This window comes from Colobus angolensis, unplaced genomic scaffold, assembly GCF_000951035.1.
Source record: "Colobus angolensis palliatus isolate OR3802 unplaced genomic scaffold, Cang.pa_1.0 Scaffold69, whole genome shotgun sequence".
Lineage (NCBI taxonomy): Eukaryota > Metazoa > Chordata > Mammalia > Primates > Cercopithecidae > Colobus > Colobus angolensis.
The window spans coordinates 12,344,059-12,369,916 of NW_012120598.1; the positions used below are offsets into that span (position 1 = coordinate 12,344,059).

A 25,858-nucleotide genomic window follows, 5' to 3' on the forward strand; every position below is an offset into this window, starting at 1 on the left:
TATGTAACAAACCTGCACGTTATGCACATGTACCCTAGAACTTATAATAATAATAATAATAAAATAAAAAAATAAATAAAAATGGCTAATAGGTTTTCAACATGAAATCTTATTATCATTTCAGTTTTATAAAATAGCCTTGTACAGATTCTGCCATGAATATTCTGTGAAATGTTTTGCAGCCAATTTGAACCCCAAGATTGTTTTTGTCTAACATTAATTGGCATCGTCTTGCAGCCACAGTTTGTGATGGAAGATTTTTGTTAACTGGATCATCTGGGTCTTTCCAGGCTACTCATTATCCAAAACCTTCTGAATCAAGTGTTGTCTGCCAGTGGATCATACGGTAACACAAGATCTTATGTTTTCTATTCTTAAGTCATAAAGTGTTTTTCTGATGCAATGTCTTATTGTTTTCAGTACTTTTTTAAAGAATTATCATTTTCATTAAGTATGAAGCAAAAACCTCCCAACTGAAAAACTGTACCAAAGATTATACTATCATTTTTAACCTTTTACAGAGGTATTCTGTCCTATGAACAATACTGTCTAATAAATGGGATCATCTCATTGGGTTCTGAAGCAAGTTTATTTTTCTGTGGTGCACACTGATCACATGCTGCCAGGCAAACAACACACATGTATGGCTGTGTATGATGAGAAGCAGAATTTCACATCACCTGCATTTGTCTATAAAATATGTTCTTTCTCATTTTGCCGCTGACTTTGTGGAAATCTCTAAAGGTGTGATTCAGTTACAGCAGATTAAGAGCAGGGAACAGCCTCTATGTATGTCTTTCTTGCTATATCTCGAATGACATTTGGATCAGTCAATATATATTTCACCTCCACACTCTTAATTCAATTAACCAATCATGATGATAATCAAAATAATCAGGCTGCTGATAGCTGATCTATCTTAATGTTTACCTAAGCATTTTCATAGACAAGAAACACCTTAAGTTCCTTCCGGATATTCCAAGGAAAAAAGAATCTGTATTCACGTAACTATAAGAGATCCTGAAATAAACTTATTTTAAATCTTAAAAGTAGGACTTCTTATAGCTTTAAATATGTTAACATGCAATGTAAGTCTCCAATGGGAACTTTCTTGTTAAAATGCTGAATATTTCCCCAACAGAGTATGCAGAATAAGTGCTCCATAGAATTCACTATGAAAAATTATATTCTAATTAGTTCATTTGTATTAATAGCTAGATGGGATTATGATTTACTGGTCTGACCTATAGTGTAATTTTAATCATTGTGATGACTCACTAGAAAACTACGGCAATCAATATAATAGCCGATTAAAGAAAAAGTCAGAGCCTCAGGTTCTTGTCAAACAGTATGAAATGGCCCCACAAATAATCGCCCAGGTAGACATATCCCAGAGAGGAGACGTGAGAAAAAGATTGTTCTATACACACTTACTTGGCATTGTTCAAAGAAAGAAGAATATCCCTTTATTTTTCATTTCGATTTGGAGTGCAGCCCCTTGTGAGATATGTGATATAACTAAAAACACAATTTCCTTTGTTTCATGCTCTAGACAACATGCTGTTGGTGTGTCAAAAATAAGACTAAAGTTAGGCCGGGCGCGGTGGCTCATGCCTTTAATCCCAGCACTTTGAGAGGTCAAGGCAGGCAGATCACAAGGTCAGGAGATCGAGACCATCCTGGCTAACAAGGTGAAACCTCGTCTCTACTGAAAATACAAAAAAATTAGCTGGGCGTGGTGGCGGCACCTGTAGTCCCAGCTACTCGGGAGGCTGAGGCAGGAGAATGGTGGGAACCCGGGAGGAGGAGCTTGCAGTGAGCAGAGATCGCACCACTGCACTCCGGCCTGGGTGACAGCGCGAGACTCCATCTCAAAAAAAAAAAAAAAAAAAAAAGACTAAAATTAAAAATGGCAGTTCTAAGTAATTCTTGACAATTGAAAAATTAACTAAGTTGGAGAATATTGTTTTCACCCTACATTTGTATGCGTTCATATATATATATATATGGGGTTATTTTTAATACAGACACACACACACAATAGCTTCAGACTTAAAATAGACATTTATAAATGTCTATTGGCATTGTTCATTAGGAAAATAAAATATTAACTCTAGCACTTATTTAAAATTTCAGTAGAAAGCTGTAGAAAATCTTAAATATCTTTCACCGAAAATGGAAAGAATAAATAAATGTAACTAATCTGCATAATTGGGTATAGAACTATTTTTTACGCAACCTTTGAAACTTTATTAATACCAAATAAAAATAATTTAATTGCTAAGTTCACTTCTTATAAAGACCAGTCACATTTAGAGGGTTTATGAGCAGAACGTACAATCAACTTCTGCTGTAATGATAATGTCCTTTATGCAAAAATTATCCTATATTAATTAAATATTTGATGGTCCTATTGTTTTTAGTTTCTTTCCATTACTTAATTTTTGAAACCATTTTAAGAAATCTATGATTGGTAAATGGATTATTTTAAAAACGCGAAGAACCTAAGATGTTCCCCCAAAACAAATAATATACTTCATGCTAAAATGATGATTTAATCATATAAATAATCTATTTTTTCTCAAAGCTTGTTATTATATTAGTAATGCATTGTACCAAATAGTTGTTTTCTTTCCCAATAGTGATCAGAATTGGAGTAAAGACAATTTTTCTATAAGGTTTAAGACCAATTAAATATAGGAAAAATGTTTAAGATACAATTAAACTACATTTTGGGCAGGACCAGCTCATCCTTTGAATTACATTAAGGCCACAGTTAGCATACAGCCAATAGTTAAGAATATAGTTATTGGAGATAGTTTGTGTGGGTTCAAATCTAACTGGTTCACATTAAGATCTTCAGATCAAGATCTTCACACATCATCAGATCAAGATGTGTGATCTCAGGCAAATGAGTAAACCTCTTTGACTCAAAATTTCTGTGTCTGTAGAATTCCACATCTCTAAATACTATGAAGTCGTTATTAAATATGATAATGAATGTAAAGTGGTTAGCCACATATTAAATGCTCAATAAAAGTGGTCTATAAAAATATTAACTAATGACACAATAATACAAAGTATATAAATTAACTTTAAAGAAATTTAATTTAATCTCTTCAAAAAATCAGAAGGTAACTGAAGTATCTAATATTATATAAACATCTGATTATGTTCTCCAATTAATCTTACTTTTATAAATCCCTGAGCTTTTATTGGAAGTGAGTTGAATTTTCTGAATCAGAAGAAAGCGGAAAATCATCTGCACTTTTTTGTCTTTTCTACCTCCAAATATCTATCTTGAGAAAGCAGAGGACCTCTGAAAGCAAAGCGTCCTAAGGAGCTTCTCATGCATGTGTTCCTTAGACACACAGCTTGAAAACATCAGATGAAAAAACTCTCACTGTATTCTTGTCCAGACACACCAGAACTTTAATTAAAAGGGGAGAGATCATCTCTCAAGTCTGCTTATTTCTTCCATCTCTGTCTTTTCCAGCTTGACTGCAGATTCCCTAAAGGTCTCAGCAGCAGGCTCACTCTCCTAGTCCTTAAACTGACGTAACAGAGGCAGAACTTAAACAGCTTCAAATGTAGCTTTACTTTCCTTCTCTGTCTAAGCTGGGATGATCTTCTGCTCCCTCATCTTGACCCCCTCACCTCTGCCTGTGGTTACCAGACATGTCTTATAGTAGCCATGAGTATAGCATCTCTTGCATTTACCTATCATGCTTCAAGGGCCCTCAAACCTAAGCGCTCATCATAATCGCCCTTGGAGCTTCTCAAAATACACATTCCAGAATACACTCTGGGACTGCTGAATCTGATACTCAGTGCTGAAGTCCGTAGGTTTGTGGTTTGGGTTTTTTTGGTTGTTTTTTTTTAATAACCCACCACCATTCTAACTTTATCTCCCTTGCAGCAAACACAGGTTAGGTCCAAAAATCTGAGTTTCTGCTTAGTTGTCTTTTAATGCTGCCCTGCTAGTAGCTGCCATTTCACTAACACCAACCCCGCTACTTGAAGACTAAACTTCAGCCCTGAAGTCCAGCCCACCTGCCATAATTATAGTATGGTGTTTGATCAACCTGAGGTCTTCCCACAAATGGACAGTTCTCAACAATGACTTTTAGACTTTCAAAAATTTACTAACTCTGTGAAGAATGTCCTTGATTGCCTTATTGGCCACATTACTACTGGTGGTGAACCTAAAAACCAATCTTGCCATGTCCCTGCCTGTAGGCCTTTATCACTCAGTATCCTCCAGGACCAGAGTCAGAGGCCAGGTCACTTCTCAGGGCTCCTGCTTGGCCTTGGAAACTAAATATCTTAAGTATTACCAGCCCTTTTAATCCTTTCGTGGGTCCATTTGCAGATGATCTAGCCAACCTCATGCCCAAGGAGGCTTAGACATTTTCACCCATACACACTTTTATTTCTTTCAGCCATCTCCCTTCCAAGGAGTTCAGAGAAACTTGGTACTTACAAAGCACTTGGAGGAGTTACTTACATTTCTGATTATAACACTTTAATAAGACAGTGGAGTTGTAAGTAGAGGTTTCACTAAGTCCCCTCTCTCTGAAACTATTATCTGAAAATGAAAATAGTTTAAATGTCAAATTTAAATTTTCTGATGAACCTGTCACACTTTTCCTTCTATGTTCTTATACCAGCAGCTAGATACAATATTTTTTATATCAATAGCATGCAGTAGTTTCTACAAAGTATTAGATAATATAGGAATGAATGAATTAATCTCTGTCCTTGAGTCATATAAATTGTTAGGAAAGACATTTAAGTATGTAAATAATAATTTCACTGTCATACAATCAAGCTGTCACCTTGATGGTATGAACAATATGTATGAATTGGGAATTTTAACATAATTAAAATGTTCATACTACCCAAAGTGATGTACAGATTGAATGCAAGCCCTATAAAATACTGATGGCAGTTTTTACAGAAATAGAAAAAAAAAATCCAAAAATGTATATGAAATCACAACAAAACCTGAATAGCCAAAACAAACTTTAAAAAATAACAAACCTGGGGGGGGTCTCACATTTCCTAATTTCAAAATATATTACAAAGCTGTAGTAATCAAAACTGTAACGTACTGGCAAAAAGACAAATATGTAGACAGAAAGAATAGAAAGCCCACAATAAAGCCTCACATATATGATCAAATATCTTCCATGAGGATGCTAAGACAACACAAAGGGAAAAGGATAGTCTTTTCCACAAATGACTTTGAGCAGACCTGAAATGGTGCAGCTGCTATAGAGAACAGTGTGCAGGTTCCTAAAAAAATTAAAAATAGAATTCACATATGATCCAGCATTCCCAAATCTGAATATTTATCTCAATGAAATATCTCCACTCCCATGTTCATTTCAGCATTAGTTACAATAACCCAAAGATAAAAAGAACCTGAATGTCCATCATCTGATGATTGAACAAAGGAAATGTGATATATATATATATATGAATATTAGTCATAAAGAAGGAAATCTTATATATGATACAATATAGAAGAACCTAGAGAACATTGTACTAAGTGAAATAAGCCAGTCACAGAGAGAGAAATACTGCATGAATTCATTTACTTGAAGCATAGAAAGTAGTTAAACTCATGGAAATGAGAGGAGAATGGTGTTTGCCAAGGACTGGGAGGACTAAGCAATGGGGGAGTTGTCATTCACTGATACAGAGTTTCAGTCCTGCAAGTTAAAGAATTCTAGAGATCTGCTGTACATCATTGTGTTCATAATTGGCAATACTGCACTGTACACTTAAAAATTTAAGAGGGTAGATATCATATTATGTGGTGTTCACCACAAGAAAACACATACAAATTCTAGAATGCATTAAGAAATATGACAACTGTTAAAAATGTGGTAATCTATTTTTTGCTTTTAATTTAGTGTAAACCAAGGACTTTCTATTAAACTGAGCTTCGATCATTTTAATATATATTATAGAGATACATTAAATATTTATGAAGGTGTAGGATCAAGCAAGATTTTAAGAGGTAAGTTGAAGCAAATATACAATTACTTATGAAAATGAAAATATGTGGGTAAATTTTTGGAGTGGTATGTTTTCCCTTTGATTTTGAAGTGAATATAGACTTGAAACTTATAAAACTAAAAAAAAAACAATTGCTTCTCATTATAAAAATTAGAAGATTAGTGCTCTACGTGTCTTCATAACAAAACAGTTACGTTTTAACATCATCCTCTTCTAATTAATATCTTAAAAATTATGTGAAACTTGTCAAATGAGTATAATTATCTATTTAGTTACCATACATTGTTTAAATGTTAGTCCCTATTAATTAAATTCAGACAGTCTCTGATAATTACTATTCTGTTTTCTCTGCATTGCGTAGGTTATAAACCCACAAAGGTTCTGCATTTTTTATGTTCATCCTGCTCCTCGTTCTCCTGCAGGCTAATACTAATAAAGTGGCTAAAACATTGTCTAGCCAAGGAGGTAGGCTAAGTAAATGATAGATGTGGATGGATGGTATTGTGACTATATAACCATTTATCGTTACACATGGACGGGGCTGGAAGTTGAAAAGAGGGCAGGGAGTGCCCTAGTAATATACATCTGCTCATGCCCCTTTGTTCTCCCTGTCCCCAAAATGCACAGACTTATTCACAGTAACCAATGAAATTAGGGGCAAAATTCCAGGAGGAAATAAGTGAGGATGAGGTAGAGAATGTGGAAACGAAGCGGAGGGAATAACTAGTTTTCCTCGCCTGTTGGAGAAATAGTTAAGTGTGGAACTAAGATAAGGTTGGTGACACGTGTGATTAAATTTTACATAATAACTTTGTTTTAAGAACCTCGCCTCTCAAATTGTATTTGTGGGTAATGAAAAGTGAATCCTATTGAACAATTTTTTACAGATTTAATGATTCGAGAAATATGTAAGCATATGCTAATATCTCATTTTTATTAGGTATTGATATGTGATACTCTACTGAATAATCAATGTGCATTTTCTTATTTAATATTTTCAATAAACCTGCAAAATATGTTTTACAGAAGAGTAAAATGAGGTCTAATATATTAAATTACCATAAGTTCACAGTGTTGGAGGCAGAAATCAAATCCCAAACTCTCTGACTTGAAACATATTATTCTTTGCGCTTTAAAAGCCCAAGTACACATATCATAATGAGTGTATATAAAACATATGAACTCATGGTAAGTCACATTTGCTCTTAAAAAAAATGGGCCAACCATTTCATAATTTATTTCTATAGCTGATAAATGCAGTTTTTCAAAATTATTATCAACATAAATATTCACATAGGTGGACAAATAGGCTACTTCATATAAACATTTCCAAAGACTAATGTGGCATTAATAAAATTTACCATATATTTTCACTTACACTGTGTAAAGAAGTGTTGTCAGCACTTTGAGTTGACTCAATAAATGCTCTTCCAAACCAATTATGTAGGTACTGTTATCATCCCTACTATACAGAAGATAAAATCTAAATTTGTAGAGGTTGGGGGCTGAATAAGTGGTAGGCATAAGATATTCTCATGTTTCTTAGCTCTTCAAATACCATGGTTTGTCTAAATATTATTTTCACATGATTAGGGTATCAGCAATTTGTGAATAAATTTTAAAACATTTAGCCATAGTGATGTGACTAATGGGCAATTAATTGCCATAAGAATGTAATGAGAAACTGAATATCCAAGCAGAAAACATCTATGAATGTGTAGGTACATTATAACAGGTAGTTGCTTAATTTTAAGGTATTCAGAATAATAATTTATTTTAAAGTTTTGAAAATTAAATATTTTACTTGTAATCTGAAAATGTGAGAAAGTGTATTGGGTGCTAAATTTTCAAATTAAAAATTCTAACTTTTTCGAAGAAAACTAATAATATCTTACCATTGGTATCTAGCACAAAGTCTGGTGTATTGCAAAAACTCAAGGTTTATCTGAATTTACACCAACTGGGATATATTTCTATCATATGGTATTATAGTATATAATCAATGGAGACAAGCAGTATTTCCCATAACTGTAAAGTTAATTTGTATGGAAATAATACTGATACTTTCATTCTCAAGTCACAAGCTCATCTTTCCCTAAATGTTTTAGCAATTTCTTTATGTGAAAAGCGCTTACAAGGTTTGCTTTCATTAAATTCCAATTCAAAATATATAATCTCAAATGCTGTTATTATTAGTACAATATTGGAAATATCTAAATTTTTTACTTAGGGTAAGTGGGATTATATAGAGACAATATAAGGAATTATCTTCGTAAAATAATTGTTATATACCTGATTAGGGGCAAATCAGCATAAGCAAACCCTAAAGGCATTTTTTCCATCTTTTTAACCTACAGTTGCAATGCAAAAGTTCTTTAACTGCTAAAAAGTGTCAGGGAAATATATACATGCATAAAGTGATAGTGCAGTCTTCAAATAATCATGAAAATTGAAGTAAATCAAAATGGAGTGCTGGGAAAATTATTTCAAAAGTGTTTTTAAGTTGCAATGATGAAGGTATAATATTAAATTCAATGGTTGTAATAATTATAAATACTTCGTGTGAAAGGAGTAGAAGATGGTGAGTGAGCTTACTTAATTTAGTGTTCAGAAAAATCTATAAATGTTTTTATGCATCTTCAAAGAAAGACAACAAAAATGCCTGGGTTAGCACACTGAAAACAGTTTCAAAATGCTTAGCCCAGGAATTGTGTTTCTGAGTGCATAGTTGTTATGCCATTCTTTGTATTTCAAGTGCTTAGCTGGTATTCCAGTCCCACAGGACTGCTGACAATATATTTCTAATACTGTAGCTTAACATTGTATAAGGCCATGCTTATCCTGAGGCACATAGAAGTGTGAATACCTATAGCCAAAGTTATGTCATAAACATAGTGTATATTCCTGAATTGTCAACTTATCCTACAACAAAAATAATAACACTGCATATATGGAATTAAACAATATAGGCAAATATTATTCAAAGTAAAGCATTTTCAATACATTTTATGCTTTTATTAGGATACTTTTATGTATACTCAGAAGGACCCATTAACTCACTTCTGTTGACAGGGGTACATTATGTGGAAAAATTTATTTTAGCAAGCACTAGGTTTGCTTAAGTCATCCCTTCCAGAATTATCAAGGATTCCCCAATCATAGTGCCTGGCAAAATTAAAGATTCCTTCTTCAGTACCCCCATAGCATTTTCCCCTTATATAATAATTTTATGGTTATTTTTAATAACTCACCAATATAAATTATTCTAATAGAGGAAACTGGTTACTTCTTTTCTATGTCATCAGCACTTGACCCCAACTAAATTCATAGTGGGCACTCACTAAGATGTGTTGAAGATGTTAGAAATTCTTTTATAATAAAGATGGTACTCTAGTTGCTGCATTTTCACTCTTATAAATTGGATAATATAAGTAGTTTGAACTAGGTCTGTTGAATCATATTCTGTAGAAAGTTAGTCTTCCCTGTCCATTGCCCTCTTTCCAAATTCCCCACATCTGTATCATATTTCTCTCTTCTTTCCCAAAACCTATTCACCAGAGCCTTTGCTGTTAGTAGACAAATGATGAGTTAATTCACATTTAAGAGTGACTGCTTGATCAGTCTATGCAAATTAACATCCATAAAAGTTTTGGATTTTTAATAGAAGATGTTGGATTTTCTTAAGGCATGTCTAAAAATTTATTTTATCAGTTATGACATACTAGGAGAAAAGGCATCCTTTAAAAGATATTAGGTAATTGTTTGTATTATTTCAACACAAACCCTGTCTCTTTTATGTAGGCAAATTCTATTACTCTGTTTACTCACATCTTGATATATGCCCTCAAATATTGATTAAAAATCTCCTATGCTTTGGTTCAATGACAGAGGCACAGAAAGCATTAAGTCATAATCTCACCCTTTTCAAGGTTTACAACCTAGTTGGTGAGATGGAGAAGCAAAAGATAGAATTCACTGAGCATTTAGTGTATACCAGTCACTGTCTTACATGAGAATTACTTTTACTCCTTATCACAAATCTTCATGGAAAAAAGTTGTTACACTACAGAAGAAAGGCACAGACAAGTCTAGTAAGACATGGAACCACGACTCAATCAAATACTGATGCTGGAGCCCCTGCTCTTAACCACTACCCTCCACTACTCCCTGGATTTGTAAGATACATGGCTTTCACTGGATCTGTAGTCCTGGGACTCTTATTAGACAAAGAGACTTTAAGACTATCTGATGAAAGTTTTATAAAGTCTCTACAGACACATATTCTACACCATTTTAGGAGGTTTGCATGTATCTCTGAAGCAGGTTAATGGAACTCAAGGTAAGCTCCTGGACTTTTTAGACTAGCACAATTCTGTTAGATATCATGAGAATCCAACACACTATGAAATCCAACACACTAAGGGTGTGGTTGAACCACCAGCCACACTCAAAGCCAGCCGGAAGCCATTGTCCAAGAGAATTCCATTGCCATGGAATAAAAAGCAAAAAGGAGGCAGAAAGATTTAAAGTTTCTAGAATGTTCACATCCCTTAAGTGACTAACACTTATGAACTCCAAAGGTTTTCAATATAAGAAGTATTTAAATTACACAGGTGTGCATGCTGCCATGATGACAGTCTAAAAAATAGTTCTTCATGAAAAAGCATTGAATTCATGACACACATTTTGGGGCAAAACATTAAGATGTGAATCAATGCTTGTTCATGAGGTTCTTTCTATTAGATCATATTGAAATTACATTGTATGTATCACATTGTTTCCTAATTATTACATAATCAGAGGATATCTAATCATTCATAAAAGTGTCTCTTTTCAGAACTCAATGTTAAATAACTCACTGTTATTTATGGTAATGGATGGATTGTTTGTTAACACTTTTTTTTATTATCACCTCCACTAAGAAACCATTTCAGGCCTTGTTTTTTTCTAACTACCCCTCGTGAAAGTCTAATATTTCATATATACTATATTCTGTGGATCTGTTCATGGACTGTGGGTATATCTGAGCTTTACTCAATTGAAAATCAAAACTGTTTTTCTCCCTCAGAACCAATTTTCACCCTCCTAGGGGCAAGATCACCCCCTTTGAAAATGTATGTGATGTACATTTTCATAAAAGCAAATTTTATAGAACAATGATTTTGTAAAGCATCATATGAAAACTTTTAATAATCCAAGTACTATACTAACTCTTGACAATCAAAAATGAAAAAAACATCCCCCAATAGTTTATACTCAAGACAGACAAATGTTACAATCAATATAAAATGCTGTAGAAACAATCTTAAGTCACGTGGTATTATTTTGAGATCTTACAGTTACAAGTGTAAAGGACCAAAGAATACTCTTTTGTTTCTGTTATTTTACCCAGATTAAGCCCTTGTGAGTGTGACACAGTAAATACCTGATGAAGCTAAGTTGACTTTAATTTTTAAAACTGCTTAACTGGTGTTTCTTAGATGAACTTTGTCAGTAAATGAATGCATCTTTTCTATGTATATATAATGTATAAATCTAACAATTAAAAATTTAAAATACCTTTTTTATCAAACCATAAATATGTAAAATAATTTGAGGCTTTCTAATGTTTGAGAGAAGAGCTATTTCAGTTAAAATAAATGTAAGACTAATGCTTTTAGTTAACTCGGTGGTATCAGATAGATATTTGGATAGATAAACTGATAAACTGATGGTTCAGTAGATGAACTGATGGATGGATAGATAGATGAACAGATAGATATATACATATAACAGTTGTTTATTTTATTTTGCAGCTTCTATTTGGGAAACTAATCCTGGCAAAATAAGAATTTTTTCCAACCAAGTTACTGTCACTTTTCTTATAGAATCTGATGAAAGTGATTATGTTGGCTTTAATGTAACATATACTGCATTTAACAGCAGTGAGCTTAATAGTAAGTATTATTTATTTTTCAGCTTTTTAATTTTTAGATGCTTTAATGTTATAATGGAATTTTAAAGGTAGCAGAACCTAAAGTTTTCATGATGTAAGTTTTATAATGAGTATCTTGTATGTGCATCTTTCTCTTCTTAGAACTCAAAAAGAAATGAGATATTGGAAAATGGTTTACATTTTTCAAAGGAATCAAATAACCAATTTGAGAAAACTTATAAATCACTGTAAAATCAAATTAAAATTTTATTTGCTGCAAGCATTGCAAGTTACAAAATACTAGCATAAAACTATTTCAGAGAAAATTCTACATAAACTTAATTTGGATCAAGCTATTAAATTTAGTAACAGGACAGAGAAAAATATGGAACAAAGTTTATGTGGGTGAACCAATGGAGACAAAATGTAAAACTTAAAAAACAAGAAACTATATTTGCTAATACTCTGACAGAGTATAGGAAATGTATTAATTTAACACAGTTGGCAATAAAAAGCTGTTTTAAAAAAACTAAATAGAATGCAACAGAGTTAAGATTAACAAAAAAATGATTTTGTGCATACCACTGAAGTATAAGCTATATAAGGTTAGATTATTTTCAATACAATCTAATACAACTACTCACATTGTGGACTAAATTTGTTTTTTATTCTTCCCTTTTTTCATTCACAGATTATGAGAAAATTAATTGTAACTTTGAGGATGGCTTTTGTTTCTGGGTCCAGGATCTAAATGATGATAATGAATGGGAAAGAATTCAGGGAAACACCTTTCTTCCTTTTACTGGACCCAATTTTGACCACACTTTTGGCAATGCTTCAGGTACAATTCATTTAATTCAGAAGTCAAAAGGATTTTAATTCTTAAATCAAAAGGAAAGAGATATGTGTTGTTCTGCAGTGTCAAGTGAGCAGTATTAAATGCAAAAGTGTTTTTGGATTTTTAAAAAGTTGAATTAATTAAATGAAAAATGGTAACCAAACAGGCAAGTAAAAGTGAGTGTGTTTCAAGAAATATACTGGTTTACCCTGGATATTTGCAAAATGTTGAAAAGTACACACAGGCCATTAGAGACAAGACTAGGTTGTCGTCCTAGACTTGCCACTTATTATTAACTAAGTAGACTTGTGTGAGGCAATTAACTTTTCTGGAGTTTGGTCTCTTTTGTCTTAATTTCATTTTCTGATTGTACATTGCTAGTGCACAGAAATAAAATGGATTTTTGTATATTGATCTTAGACCCAGCAGCAGCCTTGCTGAATTTGTTTATTAGCTCTGACGTTTCTTTAAAGAATTCCTTAGCATTTTCAACATAACAAGATTGCATTATCTTGAAACAAAGATAGATTTGCTTCTTCTGGGAAGCCCTATGGAAGTCTGATTCTAAAGCCCGATAATAGGGCAGGATTGTGACTTCCAAGTACAGTTTTCATCTGAATGAGACATTCGAATTGATGCCAGGTGGAAATATTAGAGACAATAATATTTTGCTTAGAAACTAGAAATCATGGTGAAATATTAGAAGCTAAGGAACTTGTAGTGAGAAAATCAGTCATGAAATTCTTGGAACACATATTCATAATACCAAACGTAATCACTGAAATAAGAGTTACAAATCTTAGAAGGAACGTGTAAGGAAAATTACAAAAAAAAAAAAAAGCAGTGAAAATTGACCATTTATATAATTGTCTTAGGCAACATTCATCCTATAATATGACTTGCTGATAGGTTACTGATGAGAATACTATTCCATTCAGGCAAATAAACGTTAAAAGCCACCTCTAACCAGCCATGGTTCTAGGCATTAAGGATGCAGACCACATACAGTAACTTCCACAAAGTCTGTCCCAAACCTCCAAGCTGAAATGTTTTTTTCCCTTAAATATTCTAAGCACCGCTTCTGTTTTTCCTATCACATAGCATTATATTTACTCAGTTATTTGTTTCTTTTTACCACAGTGTTCTTTTCAGGAACAAAAACCTAGTCTCTTTTGTCTTTGAATTAATAGGGCGTATATTAGTCCATTTTCACACTGCCATAAAGAAATACCCGAGACTAGGCGATTTATAAAGGGAAGAGGTTTAATTGACTCACAGTTCTACATGGCTGGGGAGGTCTCAGGAAACTTACAATCATGGCAGAAGGCAAAGCAGACACATCTTACACGGCTGCAGGCAAGAGACAGTGAGTGTGTGTAGGAAGAAATGTCAAACACATATAAAACCATCAGATCTTGTGGGAACTCACCATTACGAGAACAGCATTGGAGAAATTGCCCCTGTGATCCCATCACTCCCACCAGGTCCCACCCTCAACACATGGGGATTATGTAGATTACAACTGGAGATGAGATTTGGGTGGAGACACAGAGCCAAACCGTATCAGATATTCTCAGTGCATGAATCTAATTGACAGACAAAATTATTTTTGAACATGTAAATAAATATCTACAACTTTGACTCAAGTAATTTCTGAGTAAGTTATTGACTGAATAAAATAGTTTCTAAAGTACACAAAAATTCTAAGCACACTGACATTGCAATTTGTTATTAATGGCCACTTATGTTACAAAGACAAATATTCCTGATTTTAAGACCTGAAAATTAAGTGGTTGATTTAATATCAATTGTGAGTGACATATAGTTAAAGGACTTTAAAGTATTAAATTTTTTCAAGAAAGAAATATATCTGACTAATCCTACTTCTTTAGAAAGAATGATATCCCTAGAATATTTTAATATGGTTCATCACACTATTTCAACTTAATAAAAATAGTTTTTAGTAAAAAGTGACTACTTTTAATATATTTCAGAGTCATCAGTAAAAGCCCCTTCAAATTTATTTATTTTGTTCTTTTATTTAAGAAGCATTTATTGAGGCCTTATTCAAGTCATTCAGAATATATCTGTGAACAAAATAAACCAGATTTTCTGCTCTCATGAAGCATAAATTATAGCAAGAAAAAACAGAAAATAGGAAATGTACATATATAAAGTAATTAATTGTTTCTTGGTGTATTAAATGTGAATAAGTACTTTGGGAAAATGTGAAGCTTTGTAAGAGGATGGGGAGGGTGGGGCTAAGATGCTATTACAAATTAAAAGAGGATGATCAGTTAGTCTCATTGAAAAAGTGACACTTGAATCAAAACTGTAAGGAATTGAACGAATTAGCCACACAGATGATTCCAGGCAGAGGGAACATGACTGATCTATTGGAAGACAGTTTGTGCAAGGGCAAAAGTGTTGAAAAGAGACTGGTAGAAGGTCATTGCCTAACTAGAGAAGAGGTCATGAGACTCAGATCAGTGGGAGCAGATGTGGTGAGAAAAGGCCAAATTCTGAATATATTTTTTAACTGAAGCCAACAGAATCCAGTTAAATGAGTCACTAGTGTGGACCTTTGCATAAAAAAATGTGCTGTATGTAAATGGCCAACCCCATAAGACAAAAATGTTTAGTACTGAAAATGATGACATGAATACTCTCATTCATAATTAATCTTCTTTGAATAAGTTATTTCCCAGGGCCTGATTCTCCATGGAAAAATCACTAATTGCACAGCTGAAAACTAACCCCTACGTGATAATCACCCCACCTCTCTGAAGGGGTCTGGCCTAAAACAGTCAAATAATCTGATTTTTTTTTCTCTTTACTATAATAAAAAAAAGTTTCTACCACACTTGGACAAGAGTAGTTAGAGGAAAGTACAAAAAGCATTTGTATTATTGACTATGACAGATACCTTTTATGTAGTTGAAATCTTTGATGTTCAAATTATCATTTTTCTACTTTTATGTCATCCTAATAAGAGATAAGATAACTCCACTGATATCTGAAGAGTATAAATACATTACAGGGGAAAATGGTTTCGCCTTGCCAACAGATTAAATAACTAAGGAAATAAGATGAAATTGGACAAAGTGAAACGGGTTGAATGTCAAGTGGAGGTTTTAAATAGTTGGGTCTGAAATGAAGTCTCAGGAGAAAGAGGAGTAGCAGGAGTTATTTAAAATTAGACAAGTCACATAACGAGGACAGGTGATAGGGTTTAATAGCTCCTCTCCAACTCTCATACCTGTGATTTCATAATCAACCAGTCATTCCTCTCCAAAGGGCATTTTCTTCTAGCCTGCTTTTTTATGTGTCAGAACATCCTATCTCTGAAATGAAAGAGAATTAAATATTTCTCAATGTTCCCCTTATCCAGGCAGATTTGCTGTTTGTGTTGTTGTTTTGTTCTTTGCCTTTACCTTAAGTGACAGAAAAGACTAAATGAAACAACCTTTGAGTTAATACTGCTTTAGATAAGAACACCTGAGGCTCTTAACTTTTCTAGTCCTTCTGAAGAACTGTCTCCTGGTGCAGCAATGGCTTCTAAATCTCTGTGTTGTCAACAGTCAGGGTTTCTCTGTACCCCTTAGAAGCAAAGGGAATTGTTGGAGAAGGTGGTGTTGAGGCAAGACAGCATCTTGAGGTGCTCAGAAGTGGCCCATTCATTTAGAAGGCTCAGGAAAAATGAGGTTCACAGTATGTGGAAACTCCAGAAATGTAGGGGTCACAGAGGACTACATAGCTCAAATAAAATGTTTCTTTCCTTTCCTTTATCAATGAAACTGCAGTTGTTTGTAATACTGTGGGAGGTAGTATAGTTTAGCAGTAAAAACCATTAAAATATAGTCCCTGGAGTTTTAGCCGGGTTTAAATCTTAGCCCTGCCATTTAGGCAAGTTTCCTATATTCTATTTCTGCCCCAATTCCCTTATCTGGAAAGTGGGGTTGAGGACAATAGGACCTGCCATTAGAGGCATGTAATAAACATTAAATTGATTGCTATGTTTAGAAAAAAAAACTCTGAAAAATGGCACATAGAAAGTGCTATATAAATGTTAGGTATTACAACTACTTTCTTTTCATGCTGCAAAGTGTTCAAGAAACATAAATTGGCTGTGGTACTGTTCTAAGTCATATGTTGGGGAGGAAGATAGTTACTCTGCTCAATATTTAAAATTATATTACTTCTTTTAGATATCTTCATTTAACTTAGCATATAAACTTTTTCTAAAATAAGTGTAACTTTAATGTTTTAAAAGTAATATTTTTATTTTCTTGTCTTTCCTGTGATGCTGAATTTTAGAAAATAATATACTTTCTAAAACTGATAGACTCTGACTGAATTTAGGCCATGCATCAGTCTAAGCTTTTAATAGTATTTATCTACTAGGTTCAGCTAATTTTATGTATGTACTTACAACTCATGAAACAATTTATATCAGCCTATTTCCTTCTTGTGAGGGATTTCCAGGTTCTCAGGAAGCTCTGCTATCTCTCCAGTTCCTGCTCTCTTTATATTAGATCAGCACATGCTCAGAAGTTTTGCTTTTTAATTAGGATGTTGGGTGGAGAGAAGTTAGGTTCAATTCATAAAGAGATAAGCAGGAGAAAAAGTGATGGAAAGAAGTTTTAAGAAAAACCTAATCATTCAAAAAAGAGATTCATTATATGCTTAAGTAAACAAAATGTATTCCGTTTTCTGGGGCTTATGTATTTATTTAGAGACAGGATCACTCTGTCTCCCAGACTAGAGTACAATGGCATAATCATAGCTCACTGCAGCCTCAAACTCCTGGGCTCAAGAGATACTCCCACCTCAGCCTCCTGAATAGCTGGGATCACAGGTGCGTGCTATCACACCCTGCAATTTTTTTTAAAAAAATGTTTATAGAGATGGGGCCTCGTTATGTTGTCAAACTCCTGGCCTCAAGTGATCTTCCTGCCTTGGACTCCCAAATCGCTGGGATTACAGATGTGAGCCACTACGGCTGGCCAATATCCTGGGTTTTAAGCTGACTGAGATTAATTCTAAGAGCTCTAGAAGACATTTCAAGGAAGTCAAGGGTTTTAAAAGAAATTATTTTTGACCATATAAATTCCCATGTGGTTATGAAAAAAAAACTCTTTAATTATTCCTTTTGTGTAGAAATTTAATAAATTTAAAAGCAAAGCAAATCTGTAACAAAAATATATTAAACAACAGACAGCTAATTCACATCAAGACAGAAAAAAAAACAAACGAAGTGTCTTTCTTGTTCCCAAAAGTTCTAGCAAGTTGAAAAATTCACATATAAACATAAAATATACAACAATCTGGGTGTAGTGGCTGATGCCTGTAATCCCAACACTTTGGGAGGCCAAGGCAGGCAGATCACCTGAGACAGGGAGTTTGAAAGCAGCCTGGTCAATATGGCGAAACTCCATCTCTATTAAAAATACAAAAATTAGCCAGCCGTGGTGGCATGCGCCTGTAGTCCCAGCTACTCTGGAGGCTGAGGCAGGAGAATCACTTGAACCCACAGGAGGCAGAGATTACAGTGAACCAAGATTGGCTACTGCACTCCAGCCTAAATGACGGAATGAAACTCCATCTCAGAAAAAATAAATAAAAATACACAACAGAATATGCCAAATGACATCAGAGAAGTACACAGTGCCACCGAGAATTCAAAAGAAAAAGTGGTCACTTTTAATTGGGAGGCTTTGTGAAGGAGATGACAATTTGATTTAAATGACCTCAAAAAATTGATAGGATTTGAACAAGGTACAATTGGAAGGGGAAGTGGAAGGATGTAAAAGAGAAGAGAAGAAGACACAAACTGTCAAAAAATTTCTAGGTGTTTGGAAATATTAACATTATCTAATTTTGCAGAAGTGCTGTATGGAAATAGATGAAGTATAAGTGCGACAGCTGGAAAATGACATTGAGGACATAACACAGGGGCCTCAAATATCAGACTGTATTTGTATTTGGTTTAATAAGAAATAAAGAGATAATAAAAGATCTTGAACAAGGGGCTAATTTGATTGTGCATAAGAAAGCATTATTGAGCAATGGTGTAAGAGATGATTCCCATGAAGAATCAGAGAACTGGAAGTGAGATGCACTTGGAAATAGTGACAGTGATGGTCTGTCTTTAGTAATAATTCCATGCGTTGGGATGTTTCTACTCTGTTCCCTGGTGAGATAGCCCAACAGACATGCTGTGTGAATGTGAGTTTCTGTACTTTAAGTGGAAGCAACTGAATGTACAACTAATTGACAGCTTCTCAAATTAAAGAAGCAAATTGAAACTGTGCCTTAATAAAATTATTTAAGGAAGAAAAAGTGATGGATAATATTGAGAAGACTTAGGAGAGATGTAATAGTGGCCTTTAAACTTTTGTGGAGCTAACAAATATGTTATATTGCAAATAGTCCCACAAGGCAAAATTAGATATAATAGGTGCGTATAAGCTTATTTTTTTAAAAAGGAAAATAATGTTCTAATCATGTCGAAATGGAATGGGATGCCTTGGAATACAGTAATTTCTTCTGCATCTGGCGTGTGTTAATCAGAGATCAAGTGATCCCTTAGGGTAAAATGTCATAGATGAAATTTAAGGACAATTAGTGGTTAGACTAAGTACAGTTTTATGTAAACTACAAATTTCTACTCTTAAACCTTAGCATTTTATGAAGGATTTTATTCGTCTTCTAATTTGTTAACTAAAGAATGGAGTCGATATCACAAAAATAGCAATTTAATGTTATATATTATCTTACTGTATTCAGTAATATGCAACCAATATGATATTTACTCTAGACAAGATTTACAAGGTACTATAGTCTACATAATTAATTGTGTTTTACCTGATCACTGACAAAAAAAAAACTCATAGCATCATATTTTGATCATACTGAAAACTCCAAATAGATCACTGCTTAATAAGTGAAAACCAGTTTCAAATTATTTCAAATTAGTTATAACTATTGACTGTGAACATGGCCAAACATAAATAGGAGCATAATGTGTGTTTATATAATTGTAGCTAATTAGAAATTTTTCTGAATAGGCTAACCATTTGAGTATTTATTCATGATATTCAGTGGCATTTCAATTATTTCTTCCCCAATTACGTTCTAAGTAATCAAAAGTAAGGTAAATTCAAAAGTGATTTGGAGTTGCGCCTTTAGAGAGTGGATTCTGGGACCTCTCTTCTGTACCTATGCCACTCTTCTCCATTCATATAATTAGAACACTCATGAAATAGCTAAGATATGTACTCATGAAATATTACAGCATTATGTAAAATAGGAGTAATGTGTTAATAATACAGAATGTTAAACATAGTATTATTTTACAGTTTGTCATATAAAGTAAATAAATGAGTACATATTACATTTATTAAGCCACTAGACCATAATTTCACCTTGATAAAACATTCATTTATTCTGAATAATTTTTGCCTCACTGGTCTAAATATCCATTGATATATCTACAGGCGGTTCCACTAGCTTCTTTTCTTTATGCCTTGTTCTTACTTTGCATCTCATAAATGAATGAGTTTAAAGTTTATATGCAACATTGCCTATATTTTTCTGTTGGAAAGCACAAGAGAGAAGATATTTGATTTCAAGTAAACACTAAATTTCAGCATCTCATAAAAAATTTCATTCCAATCAAATTAGATTAATCCAACATCACATTTGCTTTATATAATATCTTGTTACATGATTCTTGCTTCCTGTCACAATATGTGAGCAGGAAACTAAGAATAGAATGAATTCCCCTAAGAAAATGTTCAAGATGTTATTCCAATAACCCTTCGCAAACTTCAAATGACTGAAATCATTGGTTGGAATAATGAATTTCAGACCAAAAAGTACTTTATGCAGAGCCTTGTGCTATTTTGAAAGCTTTTATACATATTAGCATGCTTCCTGCTCCTCGGTGATCTGATTACCTATCATTCACAGGACTAAAGAAAGATAAGGCTGTTTTAAAATAAGGCAAGTTCTTATTTAGAGATATGAAATGTTCAGTGAAATATAAAACTGAAAGTCTTAGAAACTCTTAAATGTTTTGTATTTATATATATATGTGTGTGTATATTCTGAGTTAGTCCACTAGCATCTCTAAATATCCTCATGTACTGACTGTCTCTAAAGATGTGAGTTAATCAAAATATCTAGTAAACTAGAATTAAGTCAGGAACTGGGCTGGATTATTTGGTGACTCATAATAAGTCAGAATTTTATATATCCTTGGTGGTACTCCACTTCAAGGCTCTTGTTTAATAAAGTGGGAGACCCAGTGTTAAGCTATTTTTGTCAATAACAATCTGTTACGGCAAAAATACTGCTTTCTGAGCTCGAGTCTAGTGTCCTGTCCACTATATCAAAATATGTTTCCTTAACCTTTCATCTTAAACTTTTTCTTTCCTGCTTACAAAGTCTATATGTCACACAATGAAAATGCAATATTTAAGTGAAATAAAACTTTTTTTGTTATTTTTACAGGATTTTACATTTCCACCCCAACTGGACCAGGAGGGAGAAAAGAACATGTGGGACTTTTAAGCCTCCCCTTGGACCCCACTTTGGAGCCAGCTTGCCTTAGCTTCTGGTATGTTGTAGACACCTGTTTAAACGCTGTCTTATTTAATGGGTAACATTGCCTTGCTCAGGCCACCAGGCTCATATTTCACTAAGATGTTGGCTAAAGTTTTAATGCATATACTATTACTTTCCCAACTGATAAGCAACAAAGCATTGATAGACTCCTCTCCCCATCCCCAGCAACTCCAAAACCCAGAGGGGAAAAAAGGTTGTTTCAAAGAAAGTAAAGAATTTAAAAAGCTCTGAAAAGGACTTATGCTAATGTTGTAGGAATCCAAACATTTTTTCTTCTTTCCAAACTAGGTATCATATGTATGGTGAAAATGTATATAAATTAAGCATTAATATCAGCAATGACCAAAATATGGAGAAGACAGTTTTCCAAAAGGAAGGAAATTATGGAGACAATTGGAATTATGGACAAGTAACCCTAAATGAAACAGTTAAATTTAAGGTTTGCAAAACACTTTATTATTTATATTTGTATTCTTTTTGTGGCGGTACAATTATATTTAGAATGATACGGTGAAAAAATTAATTTATTTTCTGAAGATAATCAAGTCACTTTCTCTACTTGCCCAATCTACCTCATATTTTATCTTTGAATATTTAATTTTCATTTATTCATTAGCCTATTAAAAACCATCATTGAGGGGCCGGGCGTGGTGGCTCAAGCCTGTAATCCCAGCACTTTGGGAGGCCGAGACGGGTGGATCACGAGGTCAGGAGATCGAGACCATCCTGGCTAACACCGTGAAACCCCATCTCTACTGAAAAATACAAAAAACTAGCCGGGCGAGGTGGCGGGCGCCTGTAGTCCCAGCTACTCGGGAGGCTGAGGCAGGAGAATGGCATAAACCCGGGAGGCGGAGCTTGCAGTGAGCCGAGATCCGGCCACTGCACTCCAGCCTGGGCGATAGAGTGAGACTCCGTCTCAAAAAAAAAAAAAAACCATCATTGAGGAACAATGTGCTAACGAAAATACAGCTTATAATGGTCCATAAAATACATCGAAGACTTTTAGAATATTTCGACTTCCTTCAGCAACTTTCTAGCATAGGCCAACCATTTATCTCTAAGTCCTCTGCCTACCTACAATTTTCAGCTTTTCACAAATACCACTTAGGCCAGCCCCGCCCTTTTCTACACCTACACCCATCGGCATTCACCCACCCTGCCCCACTCTGATTTAATCTCCACATATTTCCTTTAGGAACAAATTATATGAGCTGTATCATTGGGAAGTCTCTGATCATTTATTTCACATTAAGGTGAATTAATTTTTCAAATAACACTTTAATGTATTCTCTTCCTGAGGGTCTTTGCAATTAAAATATGGCATAATAGAGGCTATTAGTTTGACCAAATTAATAATGTTTTAAATTGGTAATTTCAAACACGAGAGTATCACTTTCAGAAGATGTATATTTGGACAGACACTGCCATCATCAAAGGCTTCAGATTTTCCCCATGACGTGGTGTAAGGTAGGCAATAATTAATAGCTCTCAACTGTTTTCCTCCCATCTTTCTTTCTTTCCTTCTCTTCCTTTTTCCTTCTTTTCTGTCTTCTTATTTGATCCTTTTATGGGACGTTTCCTCTCCAATTTTGTTTTCTGATAATTCAAAGAAGGCTAAATGGAACGGCTGGGGAGAAAAGAGAGAGCAGAAGGGGAAGTCAGTATTGCAGTGGCCAAATGTGGCTACACTCACTGAGCATCTTTTATAATGTAATATAATTGGGTCCATTTTCTCACAGCTCATGGGGTGGTGCGAGAGTGTCAAGTTCTACAGACATGTGCACTTTGGCTTTGCCATTTTGTTGTGAAATCATGAACGAGTCACCATAGTCTCCTTGAAATTTAATTAGGTCATATGTGTAAGGAAGAAAATAATACTTACTGAAATAATGTCTGGTATGAAGTAGGTGGAATGGATAAACAAATGAGTGAATGAATGACTGTTGAAAATTAAGTAAGATCAATGTATACCATGTGCCTAGCATAGCAAGTAGCATATAGCAGACATTCAATTTATGTCTTTCCTCTTCTACATAGCACAGGATCCAGGAAAGTACAGCTAAAATACCCACTGTTTCTGATTAGAATGGAATCAAATCATTTCATATGACTCTCTGAATTGCAGGTTGCTTTTAATGCTTTAAAAAACAAGATCCTGAGTGATATAGCATTGGATGACATTAGCCTAACATATGGGATTTGCAATGTTCCTGAGAACCTAATATGTTACCTCTGACCACTGGACCTTTCTTCCAAGTCCGGCTCTGTGTCCTGCAGGCATCACCCTTGCACAGTATCCCACATCAACACCCTGGGTGAACTATGACCAGTAACAGCTGGTCCTGAATGATCGTTTTACACTCATACTTTCTCTCGTCCCCTTCACCTCCGGTGTGTTTTCTCTTCAGGCTTCATATGCTCTAAGAAGGCAGAAAACTACCTGAATGTTTAATATTGCTGAGAGAAGAAATTTGGGAGAAAATTGCTTTCTCCTGCCAGATGATATATATTCATGACAGAGTACACTGGAGTATGCCAATATCATAAAAAAGACACAGACAGACAGAGTGATAGAAACTGTAACAATACTGACTAACTCAGAAGGAAGACACCATTGGAAATTTAGCCAGTGTGAACACATAATAAGGGAGTTGGGTTCAGCAGAAGGATTTAAAAAGCATGGTCTGTCAAGATTTCACTATGTATTAACTGGTCACCATATAGTTTGAGGTGACAACATTGAATCTCTAGACAATATTGCCTCTCTTGGGCTCACAAGAAGAATCAAGTCAGAGAAGATTAGAATGGAATCAAATAATTTCATATGCCTCTCTGAATTACAGGTTGCTTTTAATGCTTTTAAAAACAAGATCCTGAGTGATATAGCATTGGATGACATTAGCCTAACACATGGGATTTGCAATGGGAGTCTTTATCCAGAACCAACTTTGGTGCCAACTCCTCCACCAGAACTTCCTAGTAAGTAACGTTCATGTGTATTTTGTCTTATTAAATCATTAATGCCAGGTGTGGAGGCTCACAGCTATAATTCCAGCATTTTGGGAGGCTGAAGCAGGAGGATTGCTTGAAGCCAGGAGTTTGAGACAAGCCTGAGGATTATAGCGAGACTCTGTCTCTACAAAACAAAACAAACAAACAAAAATTAGCTGGGCACAGTGGTGCATACCTGTAGTACCAGCTACTAGAGAGGCTGAGGCAGGAGGGCCTCTTGAGCCCTACAGATTGAGGCTGTTGTGAGCTGTAATCATGTCACTGTACTCCAGCCTGGGCAATAGAGTAAGACTCTGTCTCTAGAAAAACAAAACAAAACAAAAAACAATAATTATTTTCAGGTAGACCTTCCTTTGGCTTATTTTCATTATCTCAACCTACTGGTATTTATTTTTCCTGAAAATCAAAGACTTTAAAATATAAGCCAAGTGGAGGCTAGCAAAATATTACATGTTATATATAAATCCACAATGAAAATCACCTTTGTTATCGAGCATATTAATGATCATTTTAGTATCTTTTTATATTTGAAAGTAATAAAGGAGCTGGTTTCCATTTTGTTTTCACTGGAATACAAAAAATTTTGTACTGGCCATCTGGCATGGTCTGTAATCTTTGGGGAGGGAGCCCTGAGGTTTTTGTGGCCTTCTTAAGGAGTAATTTTAAGAGTTTAGTTAAGTCTGAAACCTACTGTGTCTATTTTTAAAATAATTTAATAGCAATGACTAATCAAGCCTGGACTTTGAACATATAGACCTAGATCACCTAAAATATTTTTGTCCTAAATAGTGCCTGTATTAGTCAGCGTTCTCTAGAGGGACAGAACTACTAGGACAGATGTATACATGAAACAGAGTTTTTAAGGAGTATTGACTCACATGATCAGAAGGTGAAATTTCATAACAGGCCATCTGCAAGCTAAGGGGCAAAAAAGCCAGTCCAAGTCCCCAAACCTCAAAAGTAGGGAAGTTGATCGTGCAGCCTTCAATCTGTGGCCAAAGGCCTAAGAGCCTCTGGCAACCATTGGTGTAGGTCCAAGAGCCTGAAAGCTGAAGAACTTGGAGTCCGATGTTTGAGGGGAGGAAGCATCCAGCATGGGGGAAAGATGAAGGCAGGAAAACTCAGCCAGTCTAATCCTTCCACGTTCTTCTGCCTGCTTTTGTTCTAGCTGTACTGGCAGCTGGTTAGACGGTGCCCACTCAGACTGAGAGTGGGTCTGCCTCTCCCAGTCCACTGACTCAAATGTTAATCTTTGACAACAGCTTCACAGACACACCCAGGAACAATACTCTGCATCCTTCAATCCAATCAAGTTGGCATTCAATATTAACTATCACAGTACCTTTGTAAGACTTTGGAGTATGTTCCTTTCATGGAGCCACTCATGTGTTACTGCTGAGAAGTGACCAAGATTCACAATGTCCTATAAGATC

General features: G+C 34.6%; 1 protein-coding gene across 1 annotated transcript in view; it reads left to right on the forward strand.

Moving 5' to 3' along the window:
* The window catches only part of TMPRSS15 (transmembrane protease, serine 15), a 135,809-nt gene that overhangs the window by 38,303 nt on the left and 71,648 nt on the right, over window positions 1-25,858 (forward strand). Inside the window, exons 7-13 of the mRNA XM_011926526.1 lie at window positions 238-346; window positions 5,922-6,028; window positions 11,823-11,963; window positions 12,633-12,782; window positions 21,297-21,402; window positions 21,699-21,849; window positions 24,257-24,392. Of these exons, the coding sequence (XP_011781916.1) occupies window positions 238-346; window positions 5,922-6,028; window positions 11,823-11,963; window positions 12,633-12,782; window positions 21,297-21,402; window positions 21,699-21,849; window positions 24,257-24,392 (900 nt within the window). The remainder of the gene's footprint in view (window positions 1-237; window positions 347-5,921; window positions 6,029-11,822; window positions 11,964-12,632; window positions 12,783-21,296; window positions 21,403-21,698; window positions 21,850-24,256; window positions 24,393-25,858) is intronic.